Here is a 24,259-nt window from a genome sequence, read left to right as displayed (position 1 = left end):
TTTGAGGCCATGTAAAATTTGAGTTGTTGGCAACAGTCAAGACACTGAAAAAAGTTATGTGGTTGATTTTTTTTCTTTTAATCAAGGAGTTTTTACCAAGTGCGGTGAATGCTAAGCTTCATTCAACACACCTGTGGCGGGGCACCACATCTTGCTACGGAGACTTGATGTATAACATTGAGGGAAGACAGGGGCTGCACTGGGCCTGGAATTGCACTCCACATATGCACCTCTATATATGGGTAACGAGTTTACACCGCTTTGGATAAACATGTTGCCTTCGTAAAAACATTATGAAAGCAATTTGAACTTGAGGTCTCAGTAAATTGCTGTTTTTCGCTGTGTGTGTTCTAATAACAGCATTAGTTCCGGGCGCCATAAACTATAAAAATTGTAACGACCCCCCCCCCCCCCCCCCCCCCCCCCGTTGTGTTTGAGCGGGAAATGTTTTTATTGTAATTGGTTGGATTTGGGTGACGTAGGAGGAATACAAGGGGGTGATTGCGTCTGTCAGAAAGCCTGGGAGCGCTAAGCAGGCTGGGAAAAGTGGCTTGAAGCGCATGTCCTTGAGGAATGGGGGTTCTCGGACCGAGTATTTTTTTTCCCTCGTGTGCCGGTGTTCAAATAAATGTTCAGAATGAGTGTTGCCCGTTTGTTTCTTTGCCCCATCCAAACCCAGAGTACCGCGCGCCACAGTATGAGTATACTGAATGATTAGCGGCTGTGTGTGTGTGACGCTCAATCAATGTATTGCGCACTTCCTTATAGAGTAGTAAACGTAACACTCGCGCCAGTTTACGTTTCTGCATCAAAAAACAAGTCTGCGCTTATAATATGAAGTCCACGCTGCTCCGAATCTCCTGGAACGTTGTGCATCTTTTACATAGATATCTCCGTCTGTAGCGCCGTCGCGGAGTGCTTGCGTCATCAAACCCCGTTGTCTCGTTGTTGACGTCAACCTCACCGTGTGGTCGCAGAGTATTTGCGTTCCCCCGGCATGCGGTCTCTGAGTTTTGACGTTTTTCCGTTAGTCAGGGGATTTTTTTTTCCCCATTTGGAAGTTTTGGGATCGTTCACAGGGTGCCGGAAGGAGGAGTCTGTGCGATTTACTCTTTTAACCCCTGCATCTTCATTGGGGTCGATAACTCGGGTTCCACATAAAGCGGAGTAAGTGTTGTCTGAATTGACACGTATTGCAGTGCTAAGTTGGTTGGTATGCGAGAAATGTTGTACACCGATGGCCCGGCTGCTTCTGGCTGCGTGATCCTTCTGCGGCCTAGATCGCCCGCTGGAAATGAAGTGGAATGAATCTGTGTAGCCGAAGAGACATACATAGTGCAGCAGTTTAAACGGGCCGTGTAGCAGTGTTGCTGTGTGTGTTTGTGTGTGTCTTCACCGTGTGTTGGAGATGAGTCGTTATTATACGTTACTACGTTAGCACTGACTGATCGTGTGCAAGACCAGCGCGGGTACAGTGTCTCATACACTCCTTTCTGCTCTCACACACACAGAGCCAACAATCATGGCTTTCCTCTAGTTAAAGTCCTCTACGAGCTATATTCGGTTTAACTCTATTTGCTGTCATATTTCGGCTAGGAGGTGGTGTACAATCACAACTGATACAATATTATATTATATTGAATATATAAGACTTAAGTGCCATCCCAAAAAAGGTGCTCACACGTGTTTTAATCATGTTTATACTTTCCAATCCGTGCCCCTTTTCTCATAAAAATAGGTTAATTTAGGGTCTCCTCCATGCTTGTGCATTAACCAGAATGGTTTGTGTGTTCTGCAGAGCCTAAGTAAGAAGATGAGCAGTTCAGAGGAAGTGTCCTGGATCTCCTGGTTCTGTGGTCTGAGGGGGAACGAGTTCTTCTGTGAGGTCCGTCTTCTGTGTTCGGATTGTATTTTTCCACCGCTCTTTCGCTCTCGCTTGGTCATTTGCCAGTGGCTCGCAAAGCAGCGACGGCTAAACTGCACCGCTGACACATCCACGTCCAGTTTGTCTTTGCAGGATACATAGTAAACCAGAAATTTAAAACAGATTTTGTTCAATATTTTCTTGGCATTGTGCTCTTAACTGAGGCTTTTTGCCTTTCCTGCTTCCTGTGTCACTTCCTTTGTGTGTCAGGTGGATGAGGACTACATACAGGACAAGTTTAACCTTACAGGGCTGAATGAGCAGGTGCCACACTATCGACAGGCTTTGGACATGATTCTGGACCTTGAACCTGGTCAGTATGACGCCTTCAAATCCAGTTTATGTGTATGTCTGAAGAACACGTTCATATGTGTCAAGTAGTAGCACACTTGGTCTGTTACAGAGTGTATTCGTGTCTTTACATCGTGTAGAGTGTGAGCTGTGCTCTTGACCAGTGTTGTCACATTTGTTTTTTTTTTTTGCCATTTGCTCAGATGAGGAGCTGGAAGATAATCCTAACCAGAGTGACCTGATAGAGCAAGCAGCAGAAATGCTCTATGGCCTGATCCATGCACGCTATATTCTCACAAATAGAGGCATCGCTCAGATGGTATGCTTTAGTTGTAAATGGGGTGTTTTGGTGTGTGTGTGTGTGTGTGTGTGTGTGTGTGTGTGTGTGTGCTGCGTCTGTAGAAAGAGGCTGCATTCCAACTCAGTATATCAGTTTAAGGAGCTTATATCAATATGTATGTAATGTGGGGATTGAAAGTCCTAGTTCTTAAAACTTAATGTGGAAGATTATATAGCCTTTCATTTGATGGTTGTGATGCACTGCAGTGAAATCCCAGTCACCACTGAGTAACTGAGTTCAGGAGGAGCAAAAACAAGAATCCCTGGCATCACCTGAGGATCAGGATTTCCCGTACACTGCGCATTGTCTCTTGGAATGAAATTTCTCCTATTCATATCGTTGAATAAAGTTTCACCTTGCCTTCTTCTGCTTGCAGTTGGAGAAGTACCAGCAGGGAGATTTTGGCTACTGTCCAAGAGTTTACTGCGAGAACCAGCCCATGCTGCCGATCGGTGAGTCTAGTATCTGTCTGGGCCACTGTAGCACACAGTTAACTTGCTCAGAACTTCCAAGTTACTGTAAGCTGCTCATGAGATACTTTTTCCTCTCCAAGGGCTTCTAAGTCATCTTCTAGGCTCCACAGAATATAATTTCTCAGTTTTTGTATTGGACAATTAAGTGAATAATTTCGAACCGCTTTACTCTAGTCATCTGCATGCACGTCTCACATTCACGGTGTCCCTGTCCTTCAGGGCTGTCGGATATCCCCGGTGAGGCCATGGTGAAGCTGTATTGCCCTAAGTGCATGGATGTGTACACCCCAAAGTCCTCCCGGCACCACCACACAGATGGGGCTTACTTTGGCACGGGTTTCCCTCACATGCTCTTCATGGTGCATCCGGAATATCGGCCTAAACGCCCTGCCAACCAGTTTGTGCCCAGGTTGGCCCCATTGTCTCTCTCTTTGTGAAAATAATTTAGTTGTCATTTCTTACTGTGGTTTCTTATTCATCTCCTTGTCATAGTATTGCTCAGTATGTACTAGAGCTGCATTCCCACAATGTCTGATTGCTTTCTGTGAAATGTACATCACTGTTTGCTAAACGAATAAATATAAATCTATGAAGGGGTTAATTGTCTTTTGAAGGAAGAATCCATCTGTGACACTTTATTTGTCCTGCATACCATAGGAACAAGCAGTGTGTTTTATTCAGCTTCTTTATATAATCCAGTGCTGTGAAAATTCTGTTCTGTTCTAATCTTTTTTCTTTTTTTTTTTTTCTTGCCCCCAAATTAAGACTGTATGGTTTCAAGATCCACCCGATGGCGTATCAACTTCAGCTGCAAGCAGCCTCCAGCTTCAAGAGCCCGGTGAAAGCCATTCGCTAGAGCACACCAGATGCGGCAAGCAGGAAGAGAGACTGGCATATGACACTGGTTCCTGCTTTGCTGGAGGATATATGGTTCAGATTATGTAGGCAGTGAATGATATGTACAGATGTGGATATACAGAGGCATGAATGCAGACATGTGCTCACACGTATTTACACACAAGCAAACCCTAAATAAGACTTTTCCTACCTGACAAAATGCAGTCACCTGTGACTAATTGTGACAAGTGTGGAGTAAACGAAACCTGATAGCTATTGTAGTTTATCATATTTGTTAGTATCTTCCTCAGTCCATAGAAGAACCAGGACTTTTTATTAGTCTTTTCTTTTAATGACTTATGGAGAATAAATGTGGAAATCCAGTAGTTTTAATTGCAAGAATGTAAAGAGAACTATTTCTTTAATAAATTAACTGATACTTAAAGACACTTCTACAAAGAACATCTAATTTTTTTAGATGTAATTTAAATATATCTTCATTTTAAGACTGGCATGTGGGAGTAGATTTGTGGCATGAAAAGACTGTTTTCTTGTCCTATGTGTGGACAATTGCAACCCCCTCACCCTGAATACTATATAAAACCCCACAGAAGAGGTTAGGATAATACGATGGTGCTGTGCACTGCACCAGCTTTGCTGTTTTTAGTCTGCACCTCTTCAACAATCTCTTCTTTCCTGCAACCAAACCTTTTATTTACTACTGTACACTCCTGCATTTTTGGTTGGATTGTTGATGTAAAATTCTGCAGACAGATCAAATGTGGATAACGTCATTGTAATGCTATGTACGTTTGTGGTTCAGGTGTAACCTGTATTTCTGTGTCATTTTTTTCCAATTGGGAAAATTGACTTTTTTTAATATTTTATTATTGTGATGATGAATAGAAACTGGTAGTGTTAGGTTTTCCCAATTGTGCAACAGTGACCAGGATTAATAATTCACAATAAATTGTATTTTGGTTCTTACACTTTTGGTTATTTCTCATTTGTTTACTGTGTCTGTTCTCCATGGTGTGTGTATGTAACATGCTTCATTGCTTCTGCTCTGTCTGTAGTCTCTTAGGTGGTGGGACCGCAGTGGAACACCCCCAAGGCAAGATGCTCATTGCTCATATTTTAGCCAACCTGTGAAGTGTTAAGAAGCAAACACTGACTTTATGGAATCAGTCCCAACTTGTCTGGTGTCATGAGGGTTTAAATTGGGAAAGATGGTTTTCAAACAGTGTCTGCCAGTTATTAGTGTGATACCTTTGCTACACGTAGTATATACCCTATATGTAAAGCTACAGAAGATTCACTGTTTTAAGACCTTTGTGCATACCAAAAGTGGTTGCACTTGGATTAAGTTTTATATATGTGTGTGAAAGAAATGTAGAATTGTCACAAAACCTACCAGTTTTTCTACTGGCCAAATAGCTCCCATTATATTGTAAAAAAAAAAAAAAAAAAAAGAGTTCAGAATATTAGAACTATGGCTTATGCCCAAGCTGTAGCACAATATTATATTTCACTTTGTGGTGCTACCCAGGTACATCTATTGTCCTCCAGAGCCAAAGACTGGGCTGGATTTTATTTTAGCTTTTAATTCTAATTCATTTAAATGCAAAGTATGTTGTCTCACATGTAGTTTACATTTATTTATTTAGCAGACACTTTTCAGCAAAATGACTTCCAATGAGCTCTACATAGTGTTATCAACCCATACACCTTATTCACCAAGGTGACTTACACTGGGTTACCTATTCATACATCAGTGGAACCTACTCTGTCACTCACACACTATGAGGAACCTGAACAGCATGTCTTTGGACTGTGGGAGGAAACCCACACACAGGGAGGACATTCAAACTCCACAGAGACTAAGCAGAGATTGAAACCATGTCCTCTCACACCACACAGGCGCTGTGCCACTCTTCTTTTAGCTATTACATAGATTTAATTACAATGTCCATAACCTGCAACACTCCAGCCTACAACATCTCTGTATTGCTGCATTATCTCCTTATACCTTTTTGTATTTTATAATTAACAAATATTTTAAGCAATTAGGGTATGCTAAAGGACATCCACCTGTCTGTGTTTAACTGAAAATACTTTTCAAAAATTGAAACGAGTGGCATGTTTTACTGCCTCCATTTAAATGCCATGCTACTTCCATTAATCCCACCTGCTTCTTGTTAGGCAGCTGAATGCCTGTGATGTGGTATATTTACCCCAGCTGGGCTTCTATCTGGTGTGGTAGGGTAACAAGGTAGCAGACATATAGGTTTTTGATAGTGAGCCAAGAAGTTGGGTTCTGTAAGATGATGAGTGTTACTGTTGTTAGTATGCTTGTGACTTTGGTGCTTTTCACTCAGAGTGAGTTTTACCAATTTTACATATTGGTGGGTGGAAACTGCAGTACCTTTTTCCATTGTGGCTGTGTATGTCCTCTTAATATTTGCAGGATGTCTATTTTAAATGATCAGTAACTGACTTACTGAAGGGCCCCTAAGAGATGCCTTTTTCCCATATGCATCATGACTTAAGGCGCTGAGTGGCTTTTCCTCAATATATGTTAAAAAAAAAAAAAAATCCAGTTAAAGATTAACTGTTCACCAGCTGGATCCACTGGTAAATGTTGTTTGACAACTCTCTTATAGACTGGGCACTGAACTGTTACAAGTGTGACCTTGGGCTGTGGAACATGTGCATTACCACAACAACTTCTTGTAAGTGTGGGGAGAGCTGTTTCAGTGGCTTTGGAAAAGCTGGTAAGGTTAGATTTCATTGGTTCAATGTCTCATCCAAATTTCAGCAAAAAAAGTAACCATTTCCCAATTTGCTTTCAAGCTAAACTCCTTGACATCAGGATGAAAGGCTGTCTGAAGAGTAAAGACTGCAACACTGTATCTACAGTTGAGTTTTTGTCCAATGCTACATATTCAATGACGAAAACATGTTGTGCTACAGACCTGTGCAATGTGGCCCCTGGTCTTTCTCAACTTGCTTTGCTGTCTCTTGCACTTGCCATGTTTGTCCTTGTACAGCTGACAGGAGTCTAGCCCTGGAGGTGCCCCTTCCCTTATCCAATTACAGATTTATTGTAGACTTCTGAAGATGATGTATAGTCCAAGGAGGTAATGTGGGTAACTGACTGGTAGAATTGACTGCCAGCCAAATGCTAAACTTAATTGTAACTGGCTATTAAGCTTAATATTGTAAAATTCTTTACTTTTGTATCTTGACAAGGTATAGCTTATGCATTTTGATAACTTGTAAAGGTTTTAACAATACAAGCAACTGAGAAGACTAAGCAGCTGGCATGCAAGCTTAACAGGCTTTATGGCCATACTTGTCCCAGTTGCACTTCTGGTTCAGAAAATTAAGATTAATAAAATGTCTGATTTAACAAGGGCTGTCCATTCTTCTGTTTATTTCAACAAATTGAGTAAGTGTCTTTGGCTTATGTAGCATTTATGTGCACACTCAGTGCAAAATGAAGTGTAAACAACTCATTTATGTAAAAATTATTGGTGTATAGTGCAGTTATCAACTCAGTTGAATAAATGTCTAGCTGCTTTTGTGGGTCCCCCTCCACCTTTATTTTTCATACTGTTTAAGTACAGCTCCCTTGTTTCAAGAATAGATATAAAGACATTGTGTTTGAAAGTAGCTGGCTCTATTTTCATGGGGGAGATCTATGGAGGTGCATCCATACTTATGTCATGTATTTTACATTCTAAAGTGGGTATGAACTTTACCCTATTATGTACAATTCTGTTGAAAACAATGTAGTCTCAGAATCCCTTGGTCATAAATCCACAACTTTCACCTCTACGGGGAGTGAAGTTTGAATGCAAGAAAACAAACTGTTTATACTAGTACTTGTATATAGTGGTATTTGGCAGGCTGTAAACAGAAGTGTAACTCATCTGGTTAAGTGACTTATGCATTTCCAGCAGAGGATAGTAGTTCCTGCATGAACAACTGCAGCTCTACTGCTGGGTCCTCCAAATCCAGGCTCAGGAACTGTTCTACAACTCTTAAATACCTGGAAAGAGAGATGCTTAGAGCTAGACTTTGAAAACTAAAAGCACACTAAGGAAAGAAATATAGAGCCATACAGTGCAAAGTTTTGTAGGAGACCTCACCTAAAGCAACTTGTATATCTCAATATACCTTTTTACCAATTTTGCACAAATTAGTAGCTTTTCTACATTGTTTGATGGGTTTTCTCAAAGGCAGAACAGCAGGACTACTGGAACTTCATCTGATAGCCTTTTAATAATGAATCCACACTTTAATCATACTCTGTGCTAAGCTGGCTCACCTTTTGGCCTGCTCTTCGGTCGAGGGTCGGTCAATGCGTTTAACAGCCAGGCCTGTTCTGTATAGCTCTGACACCTACAAAAGACATCTTATTCTCTACAAAATCTTTTAAATCTTAGTACAGTTTATGGTGCTTAATATTCCTTACTATTCTTGATTTAATATAACAAGGAGAAAACTATAACATAAGTGTGTGAGGACAAAAGGTACAGATGGGTTCAGGCTTACCTCCAGCCCTCTCTGTATTACTGTGTGGGGCAGGCCAGCCAGTACAGCAATGTTGGCAGCATAGCTTGACTGGCAAATACCTAGCCTCAGCTGATACAGGAACACCAACTCCTCTCCATCTACTGCTGTTTCCAAAGTCTAAGCAGAGCTTAGAGTATAAATACACACTGCTCTTCAAGACTTATAGCTAAATATGTTGCAACTATAATTATAACAGTTGTGTCATTATTAGATGATGCTATTATCTAAAACAAAATACACATTTACCAATTTATAAAGTATATGTATAGGAGTATTTTTACTTGAACACTTTGGCCTTTGTATGTTACCCAAGAGGAGTACAAGACTAGCAGAAACTTAAATAGAAAATTTGAATTACAGTTGCATGTTGTTAAATCTACTTTTTGGAATACTAAAATTAACATTTTCAAATGTTGATGCAATATATCAGTTAGAAAATTAAATGCATGTAGCAATTATGTGGTAGGCCTACAGGTAGCAGAATGGTTAAAGCTGCCTTACACTTGAAGGTTTAAATTCCACCTTCTGCTGTGATACCCGAGTAAGGTACTTACTTTTAATTGCTAGTGAAAAATTATGCATCTCTATAAATGGGTAAATCATTCTAAGCAGCTTTGGAGAAAAGCATAATCTAAATAAATGAATGTAAACACATGATGACAGCAGTTTATACCAGTGGGGAGAGCTGAGTGGAGGGAGGCAACAGGCCCAGCTGAAGCAGGCTGTGAAAGTTGGTGGCTACCAGTACATGTGGACAGTGAGATGGGGGTTTCATGAGCCAGAAGCTAAGGCAGGATGCCAGGAGAGACAGGCCATCCACCTGGAACCAGTATATACAGAGTCAACAACAGTTTACTATCCACTCGACCCATACTGTGGGACAGTGCACGCTCAGAGTCAAATAACATAAACCCAATTTTTTATTGTCTTATTTCCTATACACTGTGCTTGCTCTGCAGCCTCTCTTACCGTGTTGGTTCCTTTGCCAAATTCATCAATCAAGACCAGGGAGTTCCCAGTGCTGTGGTTCAGAGCAAATGCCATCTAATAAAAAAAATGAGGAAAACGAAAACAGAAACACTAAAATCCATGGAGAGTCACAAGACATTTCATGTGATAATATCAAATCTGCAGGCTAATTGCATATCAGTCTTTTCCAAACATCATGGGGTGGGCTCAGAACAGAAATACACACACACACACCAAAACCACTCATCCCAACAGGGTCACAGTAAACCAGAGCCTCATCCAGCAACACAGGCCACAAGGCTGGAAGCGGAGGGGACCCACCCAGGACAGGACACCAGGCTGTTGCAAAGTACCCCAAGCAGGACTTGAACCCCAGACCCACCACCTTGCAGGCCCCAGCCCAACCTGCTGCGCCACTGCACCCCCCAAACTGAAATAAAGTAAGCAGTAAAGTAATTTGAACTTCTTACTAACTTAACCATTGGTGCCCATTTTTTTTTTTTTTATTTTATAATAAAGAAATACTTTCAACAAACATGCAAAGTACACACGCACAAAAACAAATTCTCCGTAAGATTCATTTCCATTGCTGATATGTGATAGAAATATTAACTTTTTACATCAATACAGTGTACACTATATGGCCAAAAGTGTGTAGACACCCCTCCTAATTAGTGAGTTCAGGTGTTTCAGCCCCACCCATTGTTAACAGGTGCATAAAGTGCAGCACATAGCCATGCAGTCTCTATTGACAAACATTTGCAGTAGACAGGGTTACCTAAAGACCCCAGCAACTTTCAACATGGCACTGAGATAGGATGCCACTTTTGTCACAAGCCAGTATGTGAAACTTCTACTCTGCTAAACCTGCCCCAGTCAACTGTACTCTAAGTGCTATTATTGAGAAGTGGAAGCATCTAGAAGCAACAACAGCTCAGCCTCGAAATGGTAAAACATGTAAACTCAGAGTGCTGAAGCGCGTAGTACATAAAAATCGGCTATCTTCTCTTGCATCACTCACTACAGAGTTCCAAACTGTCTTTGGAAGCAACATCAGTGCAAGAACTATGCGTTGGGAGCTTCATAAAATGGGTTTCCGTGGCCGAGCAGCTACATAAGCCTAAGGCTACTAAGTGCAATGCCAAGCGTCAGCTGGAGTGCTGTACAGCAAGCTACAATTGGACTCTGGATCTAGCGGATACAAGGAGATTGCTACCTTTCAGATTACATAGTGCCTACTGTAAAGTTTGGTGGTGGAGGAATACAGATCTGGGGTTGTTTTTCAGGGTTTTGGCTAGGCTCTTAAGTTCACTTAGCGAAGGGTACTGTTACTGCTACTGCATACAAAAACAATTTAGACAATTTTGCACTTCCAACTTTGTGGCAACAGTTTGAGGAAGGCCCTTTTCTACAGCACCATGACTGTGCCCCTGTGTACAAAGCCAGGTCCATAAAGACATGGGTTACCAAGTTTGGCTTGCAGGAACTTGACACAGAGCCCTGACCTTAAGCCTACTGAACACCTTTGGGATGAACTGGAACAGCAATTGCAAACCAGGTCTTCTTGTCCAACATCAGTACCTGACCTCACAAATGCTCTTTTGCCTGAATGGGCACAAATTCCCACAAACACATTACAAAATGTTGCAGAAAGCCTTCTGAGAAGAGTAGAGGCTGTTACAGCTGCAAAGCGGGGGCAAACTCCATATTATTGCCTATGGTTTTGAAACGGGATGTCCAACAAGCTCATACAGATATGATGGTCAGGTGCCCACATACTTTGCCCATATAGTGTATGTACAGAAAGAGAATGAGTCCCATGTAGACTAAATCTTCAACAAGAAGGTAATGAAATTCAAAAAGTATGTTATCTAATTTAGCAAATACATAAAGAGTCATGAGAGGAGTTTGGTTTTGTGTGTGAGTGAGTATGTGGGTGTGCTCACCTGATTTAAATCAATCATGAATGTGCTCATCCCTACAGACACAGACTCACGACTTTGCATCCGAGTGAAGATACAGTCAACCAAACCAATCTCTGCCTCTTTTGCTGGGACATTAGACCCGATCAGGGCCATGAAAACAATTAATCCAACCTATCATAAGTGACAAACAAACAAACACATTAGTCTCTGTATTTACAGTTAGTGTGTAGTTGTGAATCTGGTTGTGGTGCTTTGCCTGTTTAAGGTAGACACTCTTCCCCGAGGAGTTGGGTCCAGTCAGGACTTTCACTTTTCCCTCTCTCTCACAGCTGGACAACGGGTTGGACACAAACATGGGTGTGCACAGTTCCACCAGAGGGTGTCTGAAGGACAGAGAGTGGGGGAAACAGGGGTTATACATCTGCCCATAACAGCTGACTCAAACCTAACAGCAGATGAACACAGTACCCACCTGGCTTGGATGAGGGACAACCGGGAGTGTGGAGACAGAAAAGGTGAGCAGTAATTGTACTCCTGAGAGGCCTGGGCAAGAGCCATCAGACAGTCCAGCTCTGCACTCAGCTGTAGGACCTTTAAGAGACAGTCACTGTGCTGGAGGACTGTGGCTTGCAGCTGGGTCATCACGGCAGTCTCCATGTCTGGCAAAGTTACACTGAGATTGTCAGAACAGGTTTTACAGAGATGAATTGACATAGAAAGAGACACCAAGTGGTGCACAGACTACAGTACTGAGACAGGAAGAGACACACAGAGAGACTGGTCAGTAATTCAGCAAGAAAGCACAGTGCAATAATACACACAGAAACATTCATACTGAGCTGCCTGAAAGTAAGTGAACCCATTGTGTCCAAGTCCATTTGTTGGCTTAGAGCAGGGGTCCCCAACCCCCGGGCTCTGTGGCCTGTTAGGAACCGGGCCGCACAGCAGGAGGTGAGCGGCAGGCGAGCGAGCGAAGCTTCATCTGTATTTACAGCCGCTCCCCATCGCTCGCATTACCACCTGAGCTCCGCCTCCTGTCAGATCAGCGGCAGCAGTAGATTCTCAAAGGAGTGCGAACCCTACTGTGAACTGCGCATACGAGGGATCTAGGTTGCGCGCTCCTTATGAGAATCTAATGCCGCCGCTGATCTGAGGTGGAGATGAGGGGGTGATGCTAGCGCTGGGGAGTGGCTGCAAATACAGATTAACATTAGCAGAGAGGTTTGACTGCACAGAGACCATAATAAATCAATTGCTTGCAGACTCATAAAACCCTATCAGTGAGTGGCAAGTGACAATTAAGCTGTATCTGGTGGCAGGCTTTAAGTCAGAATCCAACACTTATTTTAGTCCGTGCGTGGCCCACCCGTTATTTTATTTACCACTTCCGTTCGCGCCTCTTTCCCGCACTGCGCACTTGTCTCAGTCACAGTTTTGGTAAGCCCACAAGCTAAACCTAGCCAAAATGAGTAAAAAACAAACGTCGCTGGAGAGCTTCTTTGAAAAGGGGGAAAGACCCAATGATGAGACAGCAGAAGACCAAGACTGCCAACAAAAAGAAAGCTGCATTTAAAAGAAAATACTAAGAGTCCTACTTAAATTATGGGTTCATTGCAACAGGTTAGGGGGTGCGGTGGCGCAGTGGGTTGGACCGCAGTCCTGCTCTCCGGTGGGTCTGGGGTTCAAGTCCCGCTTGGGGTGCCTTGCGGCGGACTGGCGTCCCGTCCTGGGTGTGTCCCTTCCCCCTCTGGCCTTACGCCCTGTGTTGCCGGGTAGGCTCCGGTTCCCCGTGACCCCGTAAGGGACAAGCGGTTCTGAAAATGTGTGTGTGTGTGTGTGTGTGTGTGCAACAGGTTATTCACATTCTTCTGGGACCATCTAGTTGCAGGAAAACAAGCTCAGGGCTCCCACTGATTCTGCATTATGGTGAGTAGTATAATTATTTCATTATATATTACAATGTAATAATAATAGAAATAAAGTGCACAATAAATGTAATGCGCTTGAATCATCCCGAAACCACCCCTCCCGGTCCGTGGAAAAATTGTCTTCCATGAAACCGGTCCCTGCTGCCAAAAAGGTGGGGAACCGCTGGCTTAGAGGAAATCTTTCATGTAATAGAAAAAACAAAGTAGAGCAGGTGCAAAACTAAGTGAACGCCAGGTTGCATTGGTAAGTAGAATCAGGTGTGCAAATCATGATCATTTATTAATTTTATAAGTTAATTGAAAGATGATATTTAAATTTTAAAAATTTATTTTTAATATTTATACAACCATAATGACCATCCCTATAGGATTCGCATACTTTCAAGCAGCACTGCATACGCACACATGTATAGAGACCTCTGATGTCACAGTGCAGATCTCCCAGCATGTTATCTAGCTCTTTTGTTCTTGCACTGCGATAGTGCAGACGTTCCTCCGACAGGAACTGAGCATAAGAGAAAAACATGATCAAGAGTGTATCATCAAAATTCCTTTCAACTAGGTATTGTGGCTGCATCTGTTTTTGCATTATGCTGTTTGTCTCACCATGAAGTCAAGCCCTTCGATCTCAAAGTCCTCTTTCTCAACCATACTAGGCAAGCGAGGAACAGACAGCAGGAACCCTATCTGAAGGTAGAAAAGCAAGAGGAAAGAAGCACATTGTAATACCACAGGAAAAAGAGTACACAGATTGACAAAGAGTAATAATATTAAACAGTAATATCAAAGTATAGTAAATGGCAAATAATAAATCTTGAAGTTATTCTAAACAGTAATTGTGAATGTCTGACCAGAGGGATGTAGATGACACTGCAGGAAGGGATCCGTGAATCCAGGTTGTCCAGCTCTTTGCGAGCTACTTCTGTCAGGAAGTCAGACAGCCCCATCATCGTTCGCTTCTCTGATGTTGGGAAGAGAAAACAATTGATACTCTTAATATCTAAAAACTGTTCCAAAGTACGTAGTGATTGAAATGGTTAGTTGACATTGTGCATTAGCATGTTTTCATCCTTTTGTTACGAGTTACATTTAAGGGAGGACTGAACAGCACCTACTTTCGTCAATTGTAGGGTCTACATTTGATTTGACAGTGAAGCGATTTTCAGCTGAACTGCTTTCAAAATCAACCTGCACAACAAGACGTGTAAGTATTAAGACTCATACAACAGAAATCAATAAAACACAAACAAACAAATGCCATGTTTAAGAGGGAAAATAATTCATAATAATGGCAAAAATTGAGAAAACCTTGTTATTTCTAATTTGCTGTCTTACCACTTTGCTAATAAGGGAGGCGATGTGGTAGAGATCCTCTGTGAAACTCACACTTATTTCCTGGAACAGCCGGATAGTCCGAGGCAGGGAGCGGACTGTATCTCTAATACACACTGCACTGTAAACTGTCTACAGGTAGAGCCACAGAAGGTGTAATGGACAAGTTATATGACACACACTCAGTGCCTTTTTTTATTATAAAAGTAAGTTATTAGGGATTACTTTACAGTTTTTGAATAGGTGAAAAAGGACTAAATTAACATGTGAATTATTTGTATAAAATGCTGCTTGAAAGTATGTGTACCCCTTGGGTCCTCTAGTTTTACCACAAAATCATTATTTAATAAGAAGCAGGCTTTCTCATCTGAGAAAGACTGCTTCTCATTATCATAACTACTCTGTGTAGTTACCAATTCCATATGTTAGTTTAGTGAAAATCGTGTGTAATAGAAAAATAGAAGTATTACAGATTGCAGAAATAAGTGAACCCCAAGTTGCATTGGTTAAATCAAGCATGTAAGCAGAATCAGGTGTGTAAATCATACTCATTTATTAATTTTATAAGTTCACTTTAAGATTTAAGAGTTAGATTTTAAAAGTTCATTTAAATATTTTACACAAGAATAAGGACCATCCCTATAAGTTTCATGTACTTTCCAGCAGCATTGTATACGGTATGTTGTTAGCCATGGAGAAAATAAAAACAAAATTTAGTCTAAAACCCTTATACCTTGTAGAGACAGTGCCAATCACTGACTTTAGTGTGAGACAGAGTCATCCTGTGTAGCAATGTCTGCAGCACAAGAACAAACAGCAGTATAGTATGGATATCAGACGAGTCATTCAACTACACTGGCAACTACAATGTGCTATATTGTTGTACTCACTGTATAGCATTACCTGTTTAAACAGTACAATCACTTCTGTACCAGCTTGATAACAAACTACAACTGCATATTTCACAAAAAGACATGGTAGACAAATGCCATCCATAACATACATAGTTTTGAGGTGAACCACTTGCATTAGCTTCATTCTTTAAATAATTAAACATCCAGACCTCTTATCAAATAATACTGCTTTCTGAACCCACTTAGCATATCATACCTGGAGGAATTCACATGCTTGTCAAGTTCAGTAGTCACCTCCCATACTGTATACAGTGCGGTAATATCAGTACATTCTCTAGTAACCAGCAACCAAATCACTATCTGACAGTAATGCAGGCAAACTTACATTTCCATTTATTTATTTAGCAGATGGTTTCCTCCAAAGCCACTTTCAATAAACTCTATGTAATGTTATCAGCCCCACACCTTATTCACCTAGGTGACTTACACTGCTAGATACACTCCTTAGAAAGGGTCACTCATTCATACAACTTAACCTGTGATTCCAAGTTAAATTATTTGTGTTACCGGAATACTTTGGATGTTACGAAGGCAGCCCTGCAGAGTGCTGAGCACATCAACGTTGCGTGGAGAGGTGAAGAAGCGCACCACCTCCTGCCTCCTGGTCAGCACACTCATGTCTCTTGTGGGCCGCATCAGCCATTGACTGGATACAGGGAGAGAAGCTCATCACAAAAACATGTTTGCAAAGACAGTGAGGAAAAGTAATAAAGTGTAGAGACTGTGGAAACAGGAAGAAGTAGCTTTAACTTATGATTTACAGTCATAGCTATCATTATAGGACTACATAACTACAGGATGGTAATGCTGTATTAAGAATGAGTGCCATTGTATTTTCTAAAATGGGCTTAAATACAAGGAATTCAGCAACGTGATTTTATGAATGTTCTATTTTTGCAAATTCCTTTCAAGTGTTTTATGTTACAAAGGGAATAAAACCCATTTTAAATTTTTTAAAAAAACTTTCCTACTTTGAATAAGTTTTTTTTAATTGAAATTTCTTAGAGACCTACCGGAGCAATCTGGAGCCAAACTTGCACTTACATCGATTTAATATCCCTAAAAGACATGTGCATTTGTTAATGTTGTCTGTAAAAGATATTTACATTCATAATTATTCATTTAACTCATGTGTATATTACAGATTTAGCTAACTGTGAGTCAGTGGAAGGTGGAACCATGGCATGAAGTGAGGCTGAACCTGATGGACAGGTCCCCAGAGGCCACCCCACAACAATTCTTCGGAGTAATGGAGTGCCATCTACTAGATCAGACAAACAATTACAGCATGGTCATAACACAGATGGTGTTGAGATTGTCGGGAGACCACTGAGAGGGGAACGTCAAAGGGAAGTACCGAAGAGTAAACTCTGCCTTCATTTGTTTTCTCTGATTCTTTTGTGTTTTGTGATTTCTTCCTCCCCAGATTCTGACTGTTCTTTACCAATTTGCAGTAGATTATGAGCAATAAGACAGCCTGCTCAGCAGACTTAGCATATCCAAGCAGACATTAAAAACTAAAGAACTTCTTGAGGAAGAAATCAGATTGCCCTATTAATAAGAAAAGAATAATAGGACTTTAGAGATCATGGATATCGTGTATCTGAAATGTCTGTGCTACTTACCATAGAGACTGAGCCCCTCCTTTTCTCCAGATTGCAGCTTGTATACAGAGGGGTGCAACTCTAACTTGAAGATCTGGAGAACACTAAAGGACAACAAAAACTATATGTAAATTAAACAAAAATGAAGTGGTTCTGAAGGATAGCTTAAAAATCAATTAAACCACATTTCACTACAGTATCTCAGGTATTTTCTACATAACTTCATCCTTCGGGTTTATTATGAGACTGCAAGTTCACTACTAGCAATACTGCTCTTTCAATATGTTCTGGCCCTCCTGCATTACTATCTGTTCTATAGTTTAAAAATAAAGCAACTTGGGCATATAGCAATCAATATATCACAGCTGGCAGACTATGACAGCAACTGAAGCGAAAGTGACTGACCTGTACGTATCCTTGTCCACAAATACAATGTCCTTCCTACAAATACGTGAAATAAAAAAATACTGTAATGCATAAATACTAGCCAAAAGAGAAATGACATTTAGTTCATGAAAAACACACTATCACACAGAGAGTGTACTGTAGGAGCCCAGTAGCTCCTGGGAATCAACAGGAATCGACATGCAGATAGTCCTAAAGACACAAAGACAGTGGGTGAGACACCAATAAATGCTGTATTACAGTGTATATGGCCGGAACTGAAGAATAGGAACTCCTACACTGCTGTCCTCCAACTCTACCCCAACTCGCCGCCTCTCAAGACATTTCAGTAGTGCTCCCACTGACCGCACCTTAGAGAGAGCCACACACAGAAAAGGTTTCTTTTTTCAGTATTTATATAACGTGTCCTTGCTGCTGAAGGCATCTAGAGTCTAAATTTGAATAATGAGTGCTAAATTAGCTGTTAATTCAACATAATGAATTTCTAGGAGAAAGCAATAAGCTGTAAATATGGCAGTAAACTGTCATTCAAGAACAGGGATATTACAGGACAATAAAGTGCTGTTCTTAGTGGTCAAAATGTGACCACATTTCAGAACCGCTTGTCCCATATGGGGTCACTGGGAAAATTCTTTATAATTGCATCTTCTGTTTATAGAAAAACTCAAAATAACTTTTTTGCATTAGGCAAAATTTTAAATTGATTGTGTGTGTGTGTGTGTGTGTGTGTGTGTGTATTTTTCATATCTTGAATGCTAACAATCCATGATGGCATTGATGGTGCTTCATTACTTGAGATTATGGGGAAAAAGAAGAGAATAAGAAAAAGGATTGGTTACCATGAGGGTTGAACCAAAAGGCAGACAGGAAGAGAGGTAAGGCATTCTCTCTCTCTCTGTGATGGAAGAAGGGATGAAAGGCATGTGTGCTGAGAGCAGCCTCTGCTTGGCAGCCTCCACTCCTGATGGAGAGAGAGCGGAAATGTGAGCACTGGGCAAAAAGTGCACGCACGCACGAGCTGTCTGAACTGCTTGTCCTATACAGGGTCGCAGGGAGCCAGAGCCTAACCCAGCAACACAAGGCACAAGGCTGGAGGGGACACACCCAGGACAGGACACCAGTCCATCACATGGCACCCCAAGCGGGACTCAAACCCCAGGCCCCCGGAGAGCAGGACCCGGTCCAATCCACTGCGCCACCGCGCCCCCCCCAGCATGCAAATCTTAATACTGAAATATCCAACTATCTGGAATAAAATTCTTCACTTTGTGTGTCACTGCTAAACAGTTCCTGAAACGTTCTTTTCAGTCCATGGATAAAGTAGAAATAGTTAATTTACACTAATAGACTGTACAATAGTGTATTAAAAGTTTAATGACCACAGAAGATCCTTATCCTTAATTTATTGACCTTTTATTTCAGTATATATAAATTCTTACTTTTACTTCATCTTACCCAATCACACAAGAATATCAACACTTCTTACCAAAGTCAGCATTGGGATACAGGACTATCTCTGGTTTGTTGTATGAGTTTGTCTCTGTAATTTTAAGATAAAAGAGGAAATATTCAAGATAGGAATTAGAAAACTGGTTGAATAGTTATAGTATCTTTGCAGATGCACACAGTAGCTTTCATGAAATCCAGTATAAACTAAATTAGTATTATGAACAAAACTGAAAATGCTGTAGCATTAAAATGGCACTACTGGGAGTCTTGTTTCTTATGTCTTCAACTAATCCTCTATTGCAAGGCATTTGAATGAATAAAAATAGGCCGTTTTTCTTTTGCTGGTTGAGATGTTTGGGATGGACCAGGCTCCCTGAGGGCAAATCGTGCTCAATTTGCTCTAATGATGCCTGAAGCTCAAAGAGTAAGAAGAAGCATAAGGCTCACAGGTGTGTGTCTGTGTTAATGATTCTCAAGTTGGAGTGGATGCCATGTTTCAAGAGGGAGATGTATGTAATTAGCAACTGTCTATTCCTTACATAGGGCATAAATACACAAAAAAATGCATTTGCCTTTGCAACTGGAATGAAAACATGTACTGCATCAGTCATTTCTGTAGCAACATCTGTTCTAGATCCAAAAATGATGCAGCCATCAGAACGGAGAAAAGGATAGAAGTAGCACTAAATTTACTCTGTCTCCAGACCACAAGCCCATTTTGTCCTAAGGAACAATTACTGCCACCAACAGTTTAGTGGAGCCCTGGCCACTGTGTTACATTTAATAAAATTTCTGACTAGCCTGTAGGCTACCTAAACATGGCAAAGTTGTTCTGTGGGCAGTGATGACATTTTAAACATTAACAAGACCTTCAAGCCATTCCTACTTAACAAAAACTTTTTTCCAACCTATCCTGTTTAAGTGTTTTCATAAAATGTAAAGCACCAGTGCTTCAGCCAAAATTCAAGTTTTGCACCTTATGATTATGCAGAGCAATCACTTATCTTTGCATTCTGTGCAATCAACCACTTCAGTGAGCTCACCAAGCGCTTTGATGAACTGGGTCATGCTGTGATCCTGCTTCGCACTGGTGATGAGCACAGTAGGACTGACTTCATACACAACTAAAAGAATACAGAAAATGTAGAGGAGGAATGAACACAAAACTACCTAAAACACTCTGATAAACAGCACAACATATACTTACAAAAATGTAAGGATACAGATTAAACTGTTCAGTTATTTTATCCAGCCATCCATCTTTATTTCCATTAACAACTTGTCCTGGTCGGAGTCAAGGTAGTTCAGAGCCTATCCTGGATTCACTGGACACAAGGCTGAGGGAGGTACACCCTGGGAGGGACACCAATCCATCGCAGGGTAACCACACACACACACACACAATTCAGCATTGCCAGTTCACATGAACTACATGTGTCTGGACCATGGAAAGTAACAGGGTAAACCCACACAGACACAGTACGAATATACAAACATCATACAGACTGAGCCAAACTGCAACCTACGCCCAAACAGCTCAGGCACTGCGAGGCAGCTGCACTACTCACTGCACCACCATGCCACCCCCGTTTTTTTTATTTAAATGTATTTTACTTACTTTCTCTGTAAATAAAACAGAGTCAAGGCCTTTTAGATGTACCTCTGTCTAAAAGTTTCAGATTGTGGTCATCCGCCGTGTCAGACATGTACTGTAGGGTACAGTCTTTACTGTCATAAAAACTGAGGCCCACCTGCCCATGGTGAACCAGTACACTGAGGTATACCTGACGGAACCAGAAAAGGAGACACAAAGACAGCGAGATACTTCAAACAAAAATATAACAGCAGTGATCTTTTTACACTAAAAACTTGCACACATTTACATTATGAAATGGTTTTAACCCAGGTTGAATTCATCATCTGTCATTAATGTCGGCAGATTAAAATCACACAATGCTACTGCCCGTCACATCCGGCGAACTCTGCAACAAACACTGACATTAAAGATGTGAAGTGGGTGTGTGTGTGTGTGTTTGTGTCACCTCTGTCGAATCCTCCTCCTCCTCCTCATCATCCTCAGGATGGTTACTTGACCTGGGTCCCACGCTGACTCTCTGTCTTTCATCGCGGGACAGCGCCATATCACACTACACAGTACATGATTTCAAACATCCACATTACTTCCTACACAAGACTCAAGTTCTTGTCATCATCTAAAATGCACCTATATACTGTAAATAACATTAAGCCGCTGAAGTAATTCAAAGACACCAAACAATTTAAACCATATTCAAACACCATGAACTGTTCATACTGTTCTGGAATACAAAATGATTTTTTTTTAGAACTTTTCTCTTCATATTTTGTAAAGTCATCAGGTTTTGAGTGTAAAGTACCACAAATATCAACCTGTACGTGAATGTTTCCATCAATTATCAATATATGATATGCAGTTGTCAGTTCTCGAAAATTCACATTTTTTTCAAAGGTTGTCGTCTAGAAAAGTTGATCATTAAGTTACAAACATTTAACACAATTCAATTTAAATGCAAATTTTAATAAGTCAAAAGTAAACAAGTCTAAACAACGATGTCTTGAGCTGTTTAGACTCCTGTTTTTTCCGAACGTTGGAAAAATGTTGACTTTAGTTTAAAGTTTATCGTTTCATAAACGACAGACTGAAAATAAAGTATATAAATTTAATTTTGAACGTTATCGGTTTACTAGAACTAATATATATATATATATATATATATATATATATATATATATATATAAACTAACCGTTTAGCTAGCCTACGCTATCGGCTAGTCAACTACTTACACCTGTTATTTTCGGCTTTTAGCTAATTATTCTTCTACAAACTAATTACAATGTCAATTAATAATAAATTATGAGGTTTTTTTTTCATTTTTCTGCAATAAGGTAAAAAATGTACCTTATATGATTTGCGTTTTGGATTTTAAGTAGCAAGCAACCGCTCGTCGTTCGACGTCAAACGAGAGGCGTTTCAGTTTAGAAAAACTCGTAGGCGATTGTCGATGTGGTTCAGTACTGTAGTACAGTGAGTAGTAAGGTAAACGTGCCTCTTCCGAATTAGTGCATGATTTATTCACTATTTCTCGTATCTTTTCGGGATACTGCCTTTTGCCGCGATCGTGGGGGGGCAATTAAATCAATCATCATGTGAAGTTGTTTAGCAAGAAGCTTTTACGTTTTACAAATTACACATTAGCCTAGCAGTTTTCTCCAAAAAGCAATGAACTCAATGTAGTGTTATCAGCCCACACACCTTCTTCACCGCGGTGACTTACACTGCTAGATACACTACTTACTCTGGGTCACTCATCCATACATCAGTGGAACACACTCTCTGTCACTCACACAGCATGTCTTTGCACTGTGGGAGGAAACCGGAGCACCCGGAGGAAACCCACGCAGACACGGGGAGAATGTGCAAACTCCATACAGACTGAGCAGGGATCAAACCCCCGTTCTCTTGCACCACCAGGCGCTGTGAGACAGTGGAGCTACTCGTCTTTACTGATTAAGTATAAATGTAAGTATTTACTGATAATTTTTGTAACAGTACACTGTACGTGCTCACTGTTGTTGTGTTGGAGTCTCACTCTCATTTTATTCCAAATAGGTACATTCTTCTGACTTCCTTCTACTTTTCAAAGTTGTTCTAGGAGAAAGATAACAGAACACAGAACTTCTGCCCTTAAACACATTTATTTAAAGAATTCTTTCATCATTTAATTTAAGGACATAAAAATGTAAGAAATGTAAAGCACAACTGTAAATGTTTCAGTGTGACCGGCTAATATGACAGTCTAATATAGTAGTTTCTAGTTTGGCACCTGAAGAATACTATGGTAAATATTGTGGCAAGAAAACATGCAAGCAACAAGTGTGCACATTGATCGTTTTAAAAATGGTTAATATCATTTTTACCAGGTTACTGAGTTTAAATTACTGTTTCTTTGTAAAAGATTTTAGTTGTCCTTACAGTGCATCTTTTACTTTTCTTGTTGAATTAGTAGTCCGACGTGTAGGCAAAATGTATTGAAATAACTGTAAATGTGCAGTTTTTTTATGTTTATACAACATGTATGTTTAGTATTGCATGCAATTTGTTAGCAATGACTGTTTATTATGCATTGCAGTACACTATATACCATGGTCTGACCATTATTATCAAGTGTTTACTCTACTTTGTACTGTGAAGGTACAGTCCCTGTATGTGAGATGTGTGTTTGGTGTCCATCACCACAAGGTCAGAAGGAGCGGGAGGACGAGGCTGAGAGTTGTGCTGGTCCACGGAGCTGCAGAAGGAACGACTGCGTTGCACAGGTTCGTCTCACAGCACTCATTAGTGAATGTGAAGTTGAGGCCCATGGCGTATTTCTCTCCGGTGAGACCGCACAGGGCGGAGACAATGCAGCTCTTCTCGTAGAGAACCACGCGGAAGTCTCCTTTGGATGGGATGAGAGGAGCGAGAGCTGAACGTGTTCACTGTACATTTTACATGCAGTACATTTCAGATCCCCTGGACTGAAGTAATTCACTGTTCAACTCACTGTCTAGATATTTAGGATAATCATGTTACGTTAGTGTGGCAGAGCAAAAGAGGTTTGCTAATATTCTATTGTATTCCATTTATGGAGTGAAAAATTTTTAAAAGCCTTTTGTTAAATACTGTCATGTTGTGCTGGAGAAGGCATCATTTGAAGGCATCATTTGTACATATTTACATCCTAAGACAAACGGTAATGAACTCGGCAAAATGGTTTTGTTCCTAATACATTCAGCTATTTCTATAACAGCAAAGTATCACTATGAAATACAAATATTAGTGAAACATGGGGCTGCAGGTAGTTTAAGAGTTCAGGACATGGACCCGTAATTGTAGAGTTGCTGGTCTGAGTCACACCCCCTGCTACTGTTTTAAAACCATCAAGCAAGAACTGCTACAGTAAAAATACTCAGCAGTTATAACTGGGTCAGATACCAAGCTGCCGTTAATAAAAGCATCAGCTAAGCAGTGACATAATGATGTAAATACCTCAAGAAATTAATGTTGAATATCATTGGAGCTAGAGTTGCAGCAAGCAACTCTATATTTTTATACATTTATTCATTCATTTAGCAGAAGCTTTTGTCCAAAGCGACGTACATCTCAGTAAAAATACAATTTATGCATTACATTAGGAGAAAGAGACATGGCTGCAGAGATGTGACTCTTCAGTAAACCTTGTTTATTACTTTCCACTTTATGTACCA

General features: G+C 40.7%; 2 protein-coding genes and 2 long non-coding RNA genes across 6 annotated transcripts; 3 read left to right on the top strand and 1 right to left on the bottom strand.

The window, feature by feature from the left end:
* The first annotated feature begins 957 nt into the window (after positions 1 to 957).
* On the top strand, positions 958 to 4,854 carry LOC108927380 (casein kinase II subunit beta). The gene is made up of 7 exons (XM_018740643.2): positions 958 to 1,167; positions 1,799 to 1,885; positions 2,135 to 2,237; positions 2,419 to 2,534; positions 2,932 to 3,007; positions 3,248 to 3,437; positions 3,794 to 4,854. Exons 2-7 carry the CDS (start codon positions 1,814 to 1,816, stop codon positions 3,882 to 3,884), a joined length of 648 nt encoding a protein of 215 aa, XP_018596159.1. The 5' UTR covers positions 958 to 1,167; positions 1,799 to 1,813; the 3' UTR covers positions 3,885 to 4,854.
* Positions 4,855 to 7,213: 2,359 nt separating this feature from the next.
* msh5 (mutS homolog 5) lies at positions 7,214 to 22,329 on the bottom strand. Of its 2 annotated transcripts, XM_018740568.2 has the most exons (25): positions 22,309 to 22,329; positions 21,015 to 21,119; positions 20,633 to 20,756; positions 20,016 to 20,096; positions 19,010 to 19,063; positions 18,363 to 18,484; positions 17,764 to 17,873; positions 17,524 to 17,559; positions 17,140 to 17,222; positions 16,528 to 16,573; positions 16,022 to 16,160; positions 15,334 to 15,396; positions 14,604 to 14,732; positions 14,384 to 14,456; positions 14,120 to 14,229; positions 13,875 to 13,955; positions 13,686 to 13,773; positions 11,813 to 11,999; positions 11,597 to 11,723; positions 11,362 to 11,511; positions 9,416 to 9,490; positions 9,120 to 9,266; positions 8,426 to 8,563; positions 8,199 to 8,272; positions 7,214 to 7,919 (listed from the first exon to the last, which is right to left on the bottom strand). In XM_018740568.2, the coding sequence occupies exons 2-25, from the start codon at positions 21,111 to 21,113 to the stop codon at positions 7,814 to 7,816; spliced, it is 2,442 nt and encodes an 813-aa protein (XP_018596084.1). In that variant the 5' UTR covers positions 21,114 to 21,119; positions 22,309 to 22,329; the 3' UTR covers positions 7,214 to 7,813. The 2 variants fall into 2 exon arrangements, with proteins under 2 accessions (XP_018596084.1, XP_029101881.1); XM_029246048.1 differs by lacking the exon at positions 11,362 to 11,511 and having other exon boundaries at positions 11,558 to 11,723.
* Positions 12,530 to 17,136, top strand: LOC114909130 (uncharacterized). The gene is made up of 4 exons (XR_003797123.1): positions 12,530 to 12,960; positions 13,194 to 13,266; positions 14,399 to 14,472; positions 16,659 to 17,136. It is a non-coding gene; the product is annotated as an uncharacterized LOC114909130 (long non-coding RNA).
* Positions 17,148 to 18,603, top strand: LOC108927327 (uncharacterized). 2 transcript variants are annotated; one of them, XR_001965582.1, is made up of 3 exons: positions 17,148 to 17,323; positions 18,321 to 18,398; positions 18,568 to 18,603. It is a non-coding gene; the product is annotated as an uncharacterized LOC108927327 (long non-coding RNA). The 2 variants fall into 2 exon arrangements; XR_001965581.1 differs by lacking the exon at positions 17,148 to 17,323 and adding an exon at positions 17,830 to 17,899.
* Positions 22,330 to 24,259: the final 1,930 nt, after the last annotated feature.

Source organism: Scleropages formosus, chromosome 18 (genome assembly GCF_900964775.1).
Source record: "Scleropages formosus chromosome 18, fSclFor1.1, whole genome shotgun sequence".
In the NCBI taxonomy this organism is placed as follows: Eukaryota; Metazoa; Chordata; class Actinopteri; order Osteoglossiformes; family Osteoglossidae; genus Scleropages; species Scleropages formosus.
This window is presented reverse-complemented; position numbering and strand designations above follow the sequence as displayed.